The following is a 14,965-nucleotide window of genomic DNA, read 5'->3' as shown; positions in this document are numbered from 1 at the left end:
AAACACAAGCTTTCAGAGTCTCACTCCTTCTAACACCTGAAGAAAGAATAGTTTCTCTTCCCGTCCCAGCACCATTACCTCTTCAGATCATCCAAGGATCCATCCTTAACTGCTGTCTCTTCCTTATCAATATGCTTCCCTTGACTATGTAAATACCTAGCTTCCACTATGCTCATCTCACTAGGTTTATCCTATCTGACTGCTTGTGCAAAGTCCAGTCTTTGAGTCACAACTTCTTTAGATAAATGTTCGCAATGTGAAAAAGCATTATCCTCAGCCCTTGCTACCTATGAAGTACAATACCCACGTCATTGTCTAACACCGTTCGTAACCACGATTCTAATGAAACACTGATTGGCTCCTAAAGATAAAGCATTTACTAATTCTCCTAATTTGTATCATAGTGCCACACTTAGAATATAATTTGCCTCATCTACATCACCATTCATTTGCTTAGTTTTTTATCAAGGTCTTTGTCACTTCAAAAATTGGCCATACTACTGGCTGACCACCTGTCACCATTTTCCATCATTGAGTTAATTCAAAATTCTGCTGTCTGTGTTGCATCCCTTTTAAATCCCACGAATGTCCTTCTTCACTATCATTAGCTTTGCAGTTTGCCGTGCCTCAAAATTAATATTCTCAACTTTGTTTGAGGTTTACCTGATCTTTTCCTCTCTGTCTCCACCAGAACTACCAACGCCTCCAATCTCAACATTTCCATGTTCTTTTGGTGCTGACTTCTTGTCCTTTTGTCTCACCCATTCCTTTTTCAGCATTGATAGCTGCACCCCTCTGCTTTCTGTAACGTACACCTTCAAGAATTCCACATCAACCTTGCACTCGGCCATCTTCCCCTTGCCCTCGCGCTCGCGCTCTCTGTGATGCAACTTTGAGAAGCTTGAAAGCTGTAAAACTGCATAAGCAGTCGGACTTATTTGAATTCAGCTGGAGCATCTCTGATAAATTATGCTCAATGTGAAGTTTCCATATTATTGATGGAAAATCCTAAATCTACCAGTGATACAGCAGCTTTGGTAAACAATAAATTGCCCAAAGCAATGGGGCAACCCTACTGTTGATAGTAAAAATCAGTGATGTTAAAACCAATGGATATTGCTGAAGAATCCATAGAACCAATCTGTGTGTGGAGCTGAATAAACACAGCAGGCCCAGCAGCATCAGAGGAGCAGGAAAGCTGACGTTTTGGGTCTGGACCCTTCTTCAGAAATGGGGGAGGGAAAGGGGGCTCTGAAATAAATAGGGAGAGAGGGGGAGGCAGATGGAAGATGGATAAAGGAGCAGATAGTTGGAGAGGAGACAGACAGGTCAAGGAGGCGGAGTTGAAGCCCCTACAGATGAGTGTAGGTATTTGGGATGGGGGTTGGTCAGTGAGGAGGAAGGGACGGTAGATGGGAGGGAAGTCAGACAGCTCAAGGAGGCAGGGGTGAGGCTAGTAGGTAGGAAGTGGGTTTGGGGGTTGGTCAGTGAGGTGGGAGGAGTGGATAGTTTGTAGAAAAGATGGACCGGTCAAGGAGGCAGGGATGAGATGGGCTGGTCTTGGGATGAGGTTGGGGGTGGGGAGATTTTGAAGCTTGTGAAGTCCACATTGAGACCATTGAGCTGCAGGGTTCCCAGGCGGAATATGAAGTGCTGTTCCTCCAGCCTTCGGGTGGCATCGTTGTGGCACTGGAGGAGGCCCAGGATGGACATGTTGTCCAGGGAATGGGAGGGGGAGTTGAAATGGTTCGCGACTGGGAGGTGTTGTCGTTTGTCATGAACCGAGCATAGGTGCTCAACAAAGTGGTCTCCAAGCCTCCGCTTGGTTTCCCCCATGTAGAGGAAAGCACATCGGGAACAGTGGATACAATATACCACGTTAGAGGATGTGCAGGTGAACGTCTGTTGAATGTGGAAGATTTTCTTGGGGCCTAGGTGGGCGTGTAGGGGCAGGTGTAGCACCTCCTGTGGTTCATGACAAACGACAACACCTCCCAGTCGCAAACCACTTCAACTCCCCCCTCCCACTCCTTGGATGACATGTCCATCCTGGGCCACCTCCAGTGCCACAACGATGCCACCCGAAGGCTGGAGGAACAGCACCTCACATTCCACCTGGGAACCCTGCAGCCCAATGGTCTCAGTGTGGACTTCACAAGCTTCAAAATCTCCTCACCCCAGACCACCTCCCCAAGACCAGCCCATCTCATCCCCGCCTCCTTGACCTGTCCTCTTTTCTCCCACCTATCCGCTCCTCCCTCCTCACTGACCAACCCCCATCCTAACTCCCTACCTACACTCCCTGTACTGGCTTCATCCCCGCCTCCTTGACCTGTCCATCTTCTCTCCACCTATCAGCTCCACTATCCACCTTCTATCATCGCCTCCCCCTCTCTTTCTTTCTTTGACAGCCCCCTTCCCCTCCCCCATTTCTGAAGAAGGGTCCAGACCTGAAACGTCAGCTTTCCTGCTCCCCTGATGCTGTCTGGCCTGCTGTGGTCATCCAGCTCCACAACTTGTGATCTCAGACTCCAGCATTGACAGTTCCTACTATCTCTGAACCAATCTGTTTTTTTTTTCTAATGCTTGAGGCAAGTGGGTGCTACTGGAATGAAAAACCAAAGGAGACCACAGAAATAAATCATTTGTTAAGAGAAAATCCAGCGAGCCTGAAAGACAGTCACAGGGTCGCAGATACTGTGTTAAACCTACTCGCAATCAGAGTATGACCTTCTCCTCAACTGTTGCAGGTGATGCTGCTTCCTTATAATTAAGACAGAATTCCAGGTCCTTAAGCCAGTGAATCAAAGAACCATGCTTCTTATGTGCTTGGTAAGAATATATCAAGGAACTTGGGCTGCACTGCATACGGGCTGGATGTTGCTATGCATATCACATGATGGTAGTAGGATATTGATTCCGAAGTTGGGCCATCAGACAGGCCAACTGATGTTGCTTACGTGATCTCGAGCTTCTTGAACGTATCTTTTCATATATAGGATCCGAATCCAAGTATTCCATAGAACCCCTGACCTGAGTCTTGTGTGCATGGAAGAGGTTTTGAGAGTTCAAGAGATGAGCCACTTTACTGCACAGTTCCCAACCTCTACCTGGTTCTGGTAGCTATAGTGTTCCAATTACTGGACCAGTTCAGTTTCTATTCAGTGGTGGCCTCCAAAGATGTTTATTGATTGGGCATGGCAAGGAATGCGGTAAATGAGAATAAGGGCAGTACCGTTAAATATGAAGAATAGATAGCTAGAATTTCTTGTGTTTAACGTGACCATTACTCAATATTTTGCACCACAAATATTGCACCACCTTTTGTTCATCTTCAAATATAATGAATGAGAGTTGTGAAATTGTTTTAAATGCTCTTTAAGCCCTTGGTGCATAATGGTAGTTAGAAAGGCTTCCAAATATACATATTAGAGTTGCTGGAACCTGTTTTTCTTCCGTACTGATGCAGAATAGCTTTCAATAAAGTGATCCATGTCTACCACACCCAAATGACAAACAGCTCTATCTTTAATTCTGGTTCTCTCTTCCCAAAAGAAGGTATTTTCAGCAACAGTTAATACTTCTATTTGCAGAATACATTGAACATAGGGAAGCACTTCGAAGCACTTCAAAAGTTGGAGGAAAAATAGACTTCAAGCCAATGGGTGAAGACTCTGGAGACTTGAATAAAAGGGATCAAAGAGAGTTTTGAAGAAAGAAAGCAATTTTTTTAAGGTGGCAACTCCGGAACTTTGGGGCCTAGGTAGCTGCAGGTACAGGTGCTCATGGTGATGCAAAGGAAAGGGAGTGAAGAAGAGTGGACAAAGTCAGTAAAAAGTAGAATTTAGGGGTAGGGTGCAGGAATGGAGGTCCATACGTAACTAGGAGCCTGGTGGAATTTAAGTAAAAGATTAAGAAGCAGGCAGGTGGGGCTACTTTAGTTTGGGAACATGATCGGCGTGGACTAGTTGGACTCAAGGGTCTGTTTCCATGCTGTATGACTCTTATGATTGTAATTACAGATTGGAGGCATTAAGGGAAGAGGGAGTGCATTTTAAGATGCGTTGATGATTATGAATTCTGAAGAATGGTAAGCTGGAGACCATTGGAATAATCAAGTCAGGAGGCAACAAGACATGAGTGAGGATTTCAGTCACTTGGTGGGGGTGAAGTAAAGCAGGAGGCTGGCAATGCTGAGATGCCAACATGCATCTTCTGATGATCCCAAGGATTTCTCAGTGAGCCAGTACAGACCCAGGTTCCGTGAAATTGAAATTGGAATGGGTTAGACATTTGTGTGACCAAAATTGAGATCTTGCTGATAGCTTGACAATTGTGCTCAGCCTCTATCTGTTGAACTTATGAGGCACCTGTGAGAGAGGTTTTGCATCAGCCTGGCATCTGGACAAATAATGCTGCATGCTTTAACTGTTCAGGTCTTCTGTTTGTGAATAAACATTGGATTTGTAATTTATCCTGGGACCAATTAATTGCACATGTGGCTCTGTCTACTTTGTGAAAAGAGATCTTAATTATAGCAAAGTAGTTCCATTCCATGAAGATATGTGGTTTGTAATTCAACATGTCAAATTGCTTTCCTTGTTTCACTTAGCTTTTATTTGTTTGGCATTTTGGAGTCTCTGCTTCTGTTGGGTGGTCTTTCATGAGTTGTAATATGCCCTGGTACTGCAGCTCTGCTTTGATGTGTTTGATATTTACTTCAATTGCATGATGGACCATACAAGGTACTAAGCAATTTTCTTTGCTAACTTCCACTTGATCTTCCCAGGGATAAATATAAATTATGGATCTGCAGCAAAATATCTTCATTGAAGTACAAAAACGTATGCAATGATCATTCCTTCACAGTTCTTTACTTAGTTATAAGATCAGTAAACCCACTGCAGAATCATAACTTCGGTGAATTTATGTAGTGATCCTGTAGATCTTGTGTACTCTAGCCAGTGTGGCAGTGATGACGAAATGTTTTTCAATCCCTATATCTTCAATCTGTCAAGTGCACTCAGCCACCAATTCATGTGATATGTACCAAACAAAGTTGGCTGATTTGTTAGATAAGATGGTAGGTTTGTTGTGTGGGCATGCCAACTACCAATATTGTATGAGCTACTGCTCATAGTGAAGGTCCCTGCCACCATTCTGTCTAAGTATAGGAAACTAAAGTGCCTGCATGTTCTAGTGTGGGAGAGGAAGACCACTCCCCAATCAAACTAGAAGAGTCTCTCTTGCAGTTAACAAATAGTTGATTGCATGTTAGCAACTAGTTAAGAGTTGGATTGATATGATGGATTGTTAGAGAGACTTTGAGGTAGGTCAGATTTTCGGTCCTATCCCCTTGAGAACCTAAGCTGTTCTGTCAGTTACTCCACAAAGCACCATTATAGTTGTGGTGTTTGTAGCCGTCCTCAGTATTAACTCTTCTAAATGCATTCAGAAACCCCATACAATAGTCGGGATGTCAGGAGAATCTGGTGTAGGATTGCCAGTATGGTACTTCCCACTGAAAACCTGCGAACACTTTGCCTCTTGAGTGTGGCACCATGGTCAAAGATGGTTGGAGACTTTTGAGTTACTGACTGTTGTGTGCAAAAAGATCTTAGCTAAAAGTGAGCTAGCAGTGAAGATGGCAACACAACACCCAAGCCCACCCTGCTTGGCATGGTAATATTGTAGAAGCTAAAATTCTGAACAGATTATTATCTGATTTGTGGGGAAGGTAGCATCTTAGAGGAGAAAATTACTTTCCATTTAGTTTCAGCATCGAAAATAATGGGGTCATGTGTCAGCCTTTTGTAATCCCGTTGAGCCTGAAAGCAAATTACATTTGAATGTGCTCGAACTGTCCCTTTGTCTTCCAAAGGGATCCTCGCTGAGGCATCTTTTTGCATTCAGTGATATGGAGGAGTACATCACTTCAAATGTTCAGGCTGAAGGATTGCAATAGTTAACATGAATTGCAGCAGTACTCAGCTATAGTTTGGAGTTCTCCTCCAAGATGTTGTGAAATAGAATTGGTTTAAGATCGTTTAAATATGACGTGCTTCTCTTCAATGCGAATTATTACTGACGAATAACAGAAGTTTAAAAGTGTATTTTGGGCTTGTATTTTGATTATATTGTTTCCTTTTGTCAGCTTCTTGGAAACGGCAGCATATTTTAGCATGAAGCCAAAGTCTGGAGATAAAGAAGTCACTCCAAATCACTTCTTTACCCTGTGGTATGAGTTTTGCTCAGACTTCAAAGAGTACTGGAGAAAGGAAAGCAAAATTATCCTTAAGGAAAAGTAAGTATGTTCAGTATTTTCAGTTTTTCTTTTAAGTAGTAACATTGTTTGACATTTCCTTAATTACAGTATTGGTGTTTTGAGTTTCCTATTAGAAAGGTACAGGTGGTGGCCAGGTCACTCCCATTGTCTGTTTTCCCCTCTCTATCTCTCCCTAACTCTAAGTTTGAGAGTCACTGTCCTCATCAGTATTCCACACTTTTTTTTAAGGTTGCATAAGACTTAATGTAGGTTTGATCAATCAAGAATTTGTAGGTGGTATAGAGCCATAGAGCCATACAGCATGGAAACAGACTCTTCAGTCCAACTTGTCCATGCCAACCAGGTCTCCCAAACTAAACTTACTCCCGTTTGCCTGCGTTTGGCCCATATCCCTTTAAACCTTTTCTATGCATTATCCTGTCCAAATGTCTTTTAAATGTGCCTGCATCTACCACTTCATCCATATATGCACGATCCTCTGTGTGGAAACAGTTACCCCTTTTAAATCTTGCCCCTCTGACCTTTAAATCTGTGCCCTCTAGTTTTGAATTCCCCAGCCCTGGGAAAAAAGAACTTCACAATTCATTTCATCTATGCCCGTCTTGATTTTATAAACCTCTCTAAGGTCACCCCTCAACCTCCCATGTTCCATGGAAAAAATTCCCAGCCTCTCCTTATAACTCAAATCCTCCAGTCCTAGTAAAATCCTTGTAAATCTTTTCTGCACACTTTCCAATTTAATAATATCCTCCCTTTAGAAGGGTGACCTGATCATGTCAATTTGACAATTGGTAATCTCTTCCATTTGATGTCCCAGAGATTCTATCTTAAAGTAAGTAGCTTTATCCACACGGATTATATTTTTAGTTGTAGTTCTCATCCTGTCATTTCCCTGCCTTCTTTTCCATTGTTGTCTTCCTTCCCGTAGTCCTTACAAATGGATACAAACAAAAGCTTCTGTGATCTTCCCTGAATAATTCTGGAAGAATATCCCATTTCTATACAGTTCTTAGTGTAGAGAATCCCGCCATAAATGTACTTTGTTTTGTTGGGTCTTTTTGGTTTGGACCTAGATCTGGATTGAATTTTTGAAATTTCTTAAACGAAACTACTCTAAATATTTAGGCCCTTTAAAATCTAAAATACTTAAGAACTAATCAGCACTTTGCCACAGTTGGTTTTCTTTAGTTTCATTTTATTCAAAGAATAGCATGTTGCATGGAAAATACGCACAGGTAGGGTGTGTGTCCATAAGTCACTTGTCTATTTTGAAACATGCCTTCAACAAAGCAATTAGTTTGGATAAGTGGAATTGTTGTCCTTTATAAAACTGTCCACCTAAACAATTAGGGCATGCATGTCATATGGCTTAAAGTTTACTGCATATTTGTGGGATACAGAGGAATCTGCTTACCTAACTTCTAACAAATACCAGGTATCTAACCACATAGCTGTGGAAAAAAAGTACACCTTTTGTTTAAGCCAGCATGATTGATTTGTGTTTTCTTCTGCTGTGAACCACAGGCTATGGAGTTCACACTACTTGTGACGTATTTTGAAAATAGTGGGCTCAGTTTCCACCTTTGCTTGCATGTCAGGATGCTTTATTAAAGCAAAGCCAGGGAACATTACTCAACACTGGTGGGTTGTTATGTTGTATTACCACAAAGACCACAGCTGTGGCTTCTTTGTTTTGTTTGACATTTGTTTGTAATAAAAACTCTAGGTGGGAGAATACAACGTCTCTGCTCACCTCCTGATTCCACCCACTGCTTTTAACTGTTGGAATATATTAGTATTCCTGGCAAGCTATCTATCAGACTGCTGGAAAATATAATATAAAACATTTTTTAATAAAAATGAAAAATAAGTAGCTTAGACATGTTCTCTGCGATGACATTCTTTTTTGAAGAAGAGGAGGAGTTTGGTGTGAGTTACATTACTTCAATGGTTGCTGAAAGCAGTTGAGGTGTACTTTGGAAAATGTGTGTGGTGTCATTTTTTTTTTTCTTTCCTGTTACAACATATCCTTAACTCTCCGTTCTGCGTCTAGATTTGAAATAAATATTCAGATGGCATATTCCCAACTGTTTCCCAATATTATATCATCTATATGTCAGGCATGTGAGTGACCTATGGACAAATTATTATTTTTTTGCTGGAATTGCCTTTCATCTTGCTGATCTGGAAAACTTACTACGGCACAAGCAAAACTGACAATCATGGAGCACGTTCCAGTGCTTGCCAAACTTTTTATCTCTGTGACCCTCAGCTTGAAAATTGTTGCAGCCCCTGGTATGAATGGAGAGTGTGCTTGGACAGCTGTACAGCTGCAATACCTTGGTCAGATCTTCACAGTAGCCATCGCTTCCTAACAGCATGCGACCCCAAAATTTAAGTTTCAGTTAACACTTGACATCCTAGACATCCTAAACATCCCCACTTTGGAAAAAACTGGCATTTTCTATCAGTGCATCAACATGACCATTGGATTGTTGTGTGTACGAGGGAGTTGCGACACAGAGTGATGCCAACAGTGCAGGTTCAATACCTGCACTGGCTGAGTTTACCATAAAGGTCCAGCCTTCTCAGCCTCACTCGGCGCTTGGGGTGTGTTGACTCTCCAAGTAAACCACCACCAGTCTTTTCTCTCTAATGAAAGAGTAAGTGGAGTCCTCCAGGTCTGTGGTGATTTTACCCTTATTTGCCTTCAAATGTGCTCGACACCTTTTTACCAAGCATAAAATCCCCCAAAGTGGGGAGAGGATCAAAGTGGAAAGATGTTCAAATAGAACTATGCACAGGAAATGATTTGGTTTCTCTTCATTATATCAGTCTGGCAATACTTCACGAATTTACTGTTTTAAGTTGAAAACAGAGCTCGTTTTGCAATCCTGCAAGGTTTTGGTGACAACTTGATAAAGTAAATAGCTAACTTTGAAACAAGATTCTGAGCAACCATGCAAAAACAACTCTCCACGCTTCTGATCCCTTTGACCTGACTCCCAGGACCTCACTTCCCAGTTGTGCTCAATAAATTTAATTTGCATTCCTATCGCAAGTTTAACTTTTTTTTAAAAAAAGGCTCAAGACACTTGCTGAATATGTGTAGTGTTAAATTCAATTCTCTCTCTCTGGGGAATTTCCTCACTAATTAATGTAGATCATGTAAGCAGAACATGTGATTTCAGTGCATGTTGACTGTTCACTGGCAGACATGCAGGTACTGGTGAAGGAGACACAGGCACGGATTTTCTGATGGCAAGACAGTTGTTATTCCTCATCGTTGGGAATTGCACATGGGGTCCCTGCGGAATTCCCACTGTAGTAGACTCTGAACGAATTGCCCGGGAAATTGAAGAATCTGCTGGACAATTCCTCATCACCTGGAACACAAAGTCTCCATTTATATTTGAGAACTCAAAGGGTTCCACTGAAATTAAGCAGATAGTTACTCAGGAAAAACTAGGCAATGAAATGCATCAACTAACTCCTGGGTAACTATTCAGCAGAGCTGATACTTGCTTCACGGAACCTCACGATAACTGTCCCGGACCACTTGCACACCCCAGACCTTGACCCAACGCAGACCACCCTCTCCCCCTGCCATTCCCACTAGACCCAACCTCGTCCCCTGTCTCCAGAACAGAACCCACCCGACCCTGTATCCTGCTCAACCTGATTTCCTTCATCCACGCCAAACCACCCTGAGCATTGCATCGCTTACCAGGCCCTTTTCTCACCTTGCCCATTTGCTACCTTGCATACTGGCACCTAAACCCACTTTTAAAAAAAAAAAACCAAAAGAACTACTGGTGCTGTAAATCAGGAACAAAAAACAGAAGTTGCTGGCAAAGCTCAGCAGGCCTGGCAGCATCTGTCAAGAGAAAGGACTCTGAGGAAGGGTCACTGGACCTGAAAAGTTAACTCTGATTTTCTCTTCGCAGATGCTGCCAGACCGGCTGAGTTTTTCCAGCAACTTCTGTTTTTGTACCTAAACCCACTTGGTACCCTATAGAGCCTATATAGCTGGCACCCTACTCCCTACTCATCTGGTCTGTACCCCACCCAGTGCATTGTGCCCCCAAACACACACACACACCTTCTCCCCCCCCCCCCCAACCCCCCAGCATCACTCTTACCTCATGCACTCAGTACTGGATAGCAACAAAAATATGGTTGACCAGGCATTAACTTCCAGAATACAACAGCAGACTGCTGTGGAAATGGGGTGTGACAGTAAGGAGGAACTGTCAGAATGTAAGTACAGCTCCATGTTTCTGAAGGAGACCCTATCAGAATCACTGGTCAAAAATATAGAGCCCACTCCTTTTGTAAAACAGAAGGACTGGAGTGACACTGTGTGAGGTTGCCACTCTGGACAATCTGATCCAGAGAGGGCCGCAAAGTAATCAACCAGAAGGTTAAAAATAGACCAGCGAGGGACCAAGCCAAGTGAATGCAGCTTCAAAGAATGAGCTATAATACTTTTGACTTCAAACACTGGCATTTAAAATAGGGTGGGCGTGGAGAAGATGAGAATTTGTCTTAAACTCCCCATTCCAAACCGAAACAATAATAAAATTCTCGTCTTGTAGACAAGTTACACTGCCATCCGATTCTATCTCATGAGGTGCGTTCTACATGAGAGAACGCTATTAGACTAGAATTGTCTGCATGCAGCATATTTCATTGTTATCCAAGTTGGACAAACTTGGACTTGTCATAACGTGGCCTTATCGTGTTTTTCAAACTTGTAGATTTGGAAATGGCTTCCTGTTTTTGCAGACTCGTTCAATCCACTTCTCTTCCTGAGGCAGGTTTGGCCCTGACTCTGGAATTATGCCACAACTTTGGTTTTGGTGGGGAGCAAAGCGATTTTGCACCTATTTTGTTGTCATGCTGCTTGTTGCAACCTAAGGAAAGAATAGACCTGAATTCATGTTATTCCCTTATATAACTGTGACAAATGGCTCTCATTTGGTTTTTAAAGACTGCAATGACAATTTTTGTTTTACTTCACACTATAGCCAAAAATTCCAGACTGTCTAATTAAGAAAAATGATGGCAATGGAGGAAAATAAAGTTATGAGAAATGTGCTTAACATTACAATTAGCATATGCATGTACTTAGTCCAAATCCATGTCTCTCGACTCTTTGGATCTGAATTTTGCCAGCACTATTTTTAAAGCTGTATTTGGACCTATGGATGAAATCCAAGTTGAACAAAAGGAACTGAGTGTCCTCTTGGCTGGCTGATCATTGGGTCACTGAGTATCTCTTTATTTTGCTGCAGTAGCTGTTCCTTCAGTCACTAAAAAGCGACAGTTGTCGCACTGTGGCAAACAGGCAGAGATTCCTCCAATTAACATCCCGTGCGGTCTTAGCACTGGACAGAACTTAACAAAAGGGTAACAATACTGTAAAAGGAGTATACATTTGGGTCACATTAGAGTCTACTTTTATACAAAAGAATTCGTACTCATAAATGTACATTAAATTCTCACGGCCTGACCATTACAGTAATATTACTTTTAATAGGCCCTGTGCACACACTCAGTTCACCAGTACTGGCTTCAGGTGTTCGTGCTTCCTTGTGTTGAGTCCCTTTCTTTTAATGAGTATTGTGAATTAAGCAGTTACAAAGCTTTCCATCGCCATGTCTTTAAAAACTTCAGTGTGCTTTTATTGTATTTGTGCAAAAAGCAGTCAGATCATCCTTCATGCTTGATCCTTCCATGCAACCATGAAGTCACTATTTTTTTTTATATTAAGTACAGTCAGACTATTCAGAAATGTTAGGACTGCAGTTTCCACCAACAAATAATTCTTTTCAATCCTCCATCCTACCTACTGGAAAATAAACGACACACTTTAAACAGAAATTCCTCTTATTAAATGTAAAATTGTGCAGTGCAGAAATTGTCCATGCACGCACTTCAGAAATTGAAGCATACAATCGAATGTTTGGAAAAGGTCCCTTTTTACTTCCCCCTCCCTTGCATTCTGATTGTCCTAAGAATCTAGACCACACAATTGTTGGCATCAACTATGTTGATCCAGAAGGAAGCAACAGCAGAATTCAGACCAATACCATTTGTGAGAGTCGCATGACATTCATTAAACCATTAATTTCAGTCATCCACCCAATTATTTAAGAACTTAAATGTACATTTTAAAAAAAACTTACTATTTCTGGCCTTGCAAAACTAAACACAAATTGGATAAAGACCAATGATGGTAGCAATTTTCTTCTCCCTTTGGGAAGGTGCAGAAAGCAGTAATGTAATGTTATTCCTCAAATAATAAAGTCAACTCTTGAACAAGGGAAAACATGTCTACTTTAATGGCATTGAACCACAATGTTGCTTGTGGCCCCTGTGCTGACTTTATATCTTGCCCACTGTCATATTTATTCAAACTTTTGTTCTGCATATGTCCTGTCTGCATTTATATTCTCTCAGTCATGACTCCCTACTTCCCCCTTGGTAATAATGCTTTTTCCCTTCTTCAGCTCATCTGCTAAAATACTTACTGCATTTCTGACAATTCTGATGCTGTTTTGGCTAGCCTCCCGTCTTCCGCCCTCTTTAAACATTTTAATTCTCTGCTGCCTGGACTCGTATCAAGTCCCATTCATCCATCACCTTTGAGTATGCTAATTACATTGACACTAGGTCCAACAACACTTCAAATTTATAATTATGATCGTTGTGTGCAAATTCCTCCATGATCTTCCCTCTGTTTTAACCTTGTCCAATATCACTAATGTCTGAGAACAGAGTTCTTGCAACTCTGGCCTTTCAGGCATCCTGAATTTCCTTGACCCCCCCTTGACATTCTCTCACTGAATTTTTCTGCCTCTCGCCTCAATTTCTGTTTTTAAGGCACTGCTTGAAAACTTCCCCTCTGACGAAAGTTTTGCTCATTGATTGATTGTAATTTCCCCTAATGTGGCACGTTGTCAAATATTTTCTGATAATACGCATGTAAAATTCTTTTCGAAGTCTTTATAATTGTTGTTTTTATCATTGAAACTTTTTGCTCCAGTGCATTATCATTGTGAAGAGTTTCAAACATTTAGATTCAGATTTTCATTGTTTTAATTTAAAATGGTATGATTTTTCCAAAATTAAAGTGAACTTGGCTGAGTAAATTACAAGTTCATTCTGATCACTAGCTTAAAGTTCGACTCCAGGACTTGAGCACAGATATCTTGGTCAACAATCTAGTGTAGTCCTGAGGGTGTTCTGCACTGTCTGAGGTGCCATCTTTCAGATGATGCATTATACTGAGGATCGTCTACCTCCTTGGATGGATATACGAGATTACCATGGTGTTACTTTGAAGAAGAGCGGAGGAAGTTATCCCTCCTATCTTGGCCAATATTAATCCTTCAGTCAATATTAAAAGAAACACACTCTATGGTTAGTCTTGTGGTGCTGTTTGCGGGGTTTGCTATAAGCAAATTCTCTGCCACGTTTCCCACATTTCAATGCTGACTACACTTCATGAAGTATTTAGTTTGCTGGAAGGCACTTTGGGCATGTCTGTTAGTTATACAGTGGTCTTTAACAGCTCAATATAAAGAGCTACATATGGATTTTTTTTTTTATTCACCCGTAATGATAGAATTAAGGATTGTAAGATGCAGAGTCATTATGAAGGACATGTGGCGAGCATGAAACATTCCAAAACACTCGTAAGACAATAAGATGGATTGCATTTACTGGAGAATAATGGGGTTGAGTGGCTATAATCCAAGGTGAAGGAATTGAAGCTTTGTTGAACTCCTATTTCCAGATAAACAGGTACATGATTAATGTTGTTGAAATTGAAGCAGCTATTTTTTTTCCAGTTTAAAAATATCTTGGATAATGGAATGTTGAGGTTTAATGTACTGACACTTAATTATAAAAGATGTGATGACTAATTTATGAGCTGCAAGCTATATTTTGGCAGCATAATTGACTTTTGATTTGAGAGACTAAATTATTTTGTTTGTGCCACAGGATATACAGAATTTTGAATGCTATTGCAATGATTACTGAACTTTTTTTGGCTGAGGAATGCATTACAGACTATATTTCTCCTATGTTTAATTTCAAAAAAAGTGTGTGAATTCAACAACCAAAGTGCCCTAAATTTAACTAAGTTAAAAGTAAAGCAGAATCTTCGACTAACTGACATGCAGTTTTAAGTCGCTGCTTAAATCTGTCCCAAATTGAGCAGGGTAAAAAGACACTTGGCTGTTGCAGCCAATCACAGCCTTGCCACCCCGATCTCACTTTCTGCCTTTGCTTCAGACTACCAGTGGTCATCTTCTGCATGTCCACCACATGCGAATGTCCATGGGAACTCGAGTTACAAACAGACTTTCCTGCCGCTCCTAAACATTCCCTGTGACATCCCTCTGGTACATCAGTAGTAAATCTCCTGATTGACGGCCTTGGGAGGATCTCCTATAGCTCCATGCCAATCCAAGCACTTCCTTGCTGAAGATATCTGCCTTGACTGCAGCCAAGACTTTGTTTTAGTCTTCAGAGCTCTTCATTAACGTGGCTGTTGTCTGGTCTAAGACAAAGTTGAGAATTCGCATAACACCCTGAACAGTTGTTGGGCTACAGTTTGCTGAAGAACATCCCACTGTAATTAGCCCATAATTTCCACATGTAATG

General features: G+C 41.5%; 1 protein-coding gene across 1 annotated transcript in view; it reads left to right on the top strand.

The window, feature by feature from the left end:
* The window catches only part of LOC109915512 (formin-2-like), a 364,588-nt gene that overhangs the window by 307,983 nt on the left and 41,640 nt on the right, over positions 1 to 14,965 (top strand). Inside the window, exon 2 of the mRNA XM_048601488.1 lies at positions 6,155 to 6,304. Coding sequence (XP_048457445.1) covers positions 6,183 to 6,304 — 122 coding nt within the window. The 5' untranslated portion in view covers positions 6,155 to 6,182. The remainder of the gene's footprint in view (positions 1 to 6,154; positions 6,305 to 14,965) is intronic.

The sequence above is a fragment of the Rhincodon typus genome, chromosome 9 (genome assembly GCF_021869965.1).
Source record: "Rhincodon typus isolate 14 chromosome 9, sRhiTyp1.1, whole genome shotgun sequence".
NCBI classification, from domain to species: Eukaryota; Metazoa; Chordata; class Chondrichthyes; order Orectolobiformes; family Rhincodontidae; genus Rhincodon; species Rhincodon typus.
Note: the sequence above shows the minus strand (reverse complement) of the source record. Positions and strands in the feature narration are given on the sequence as shown.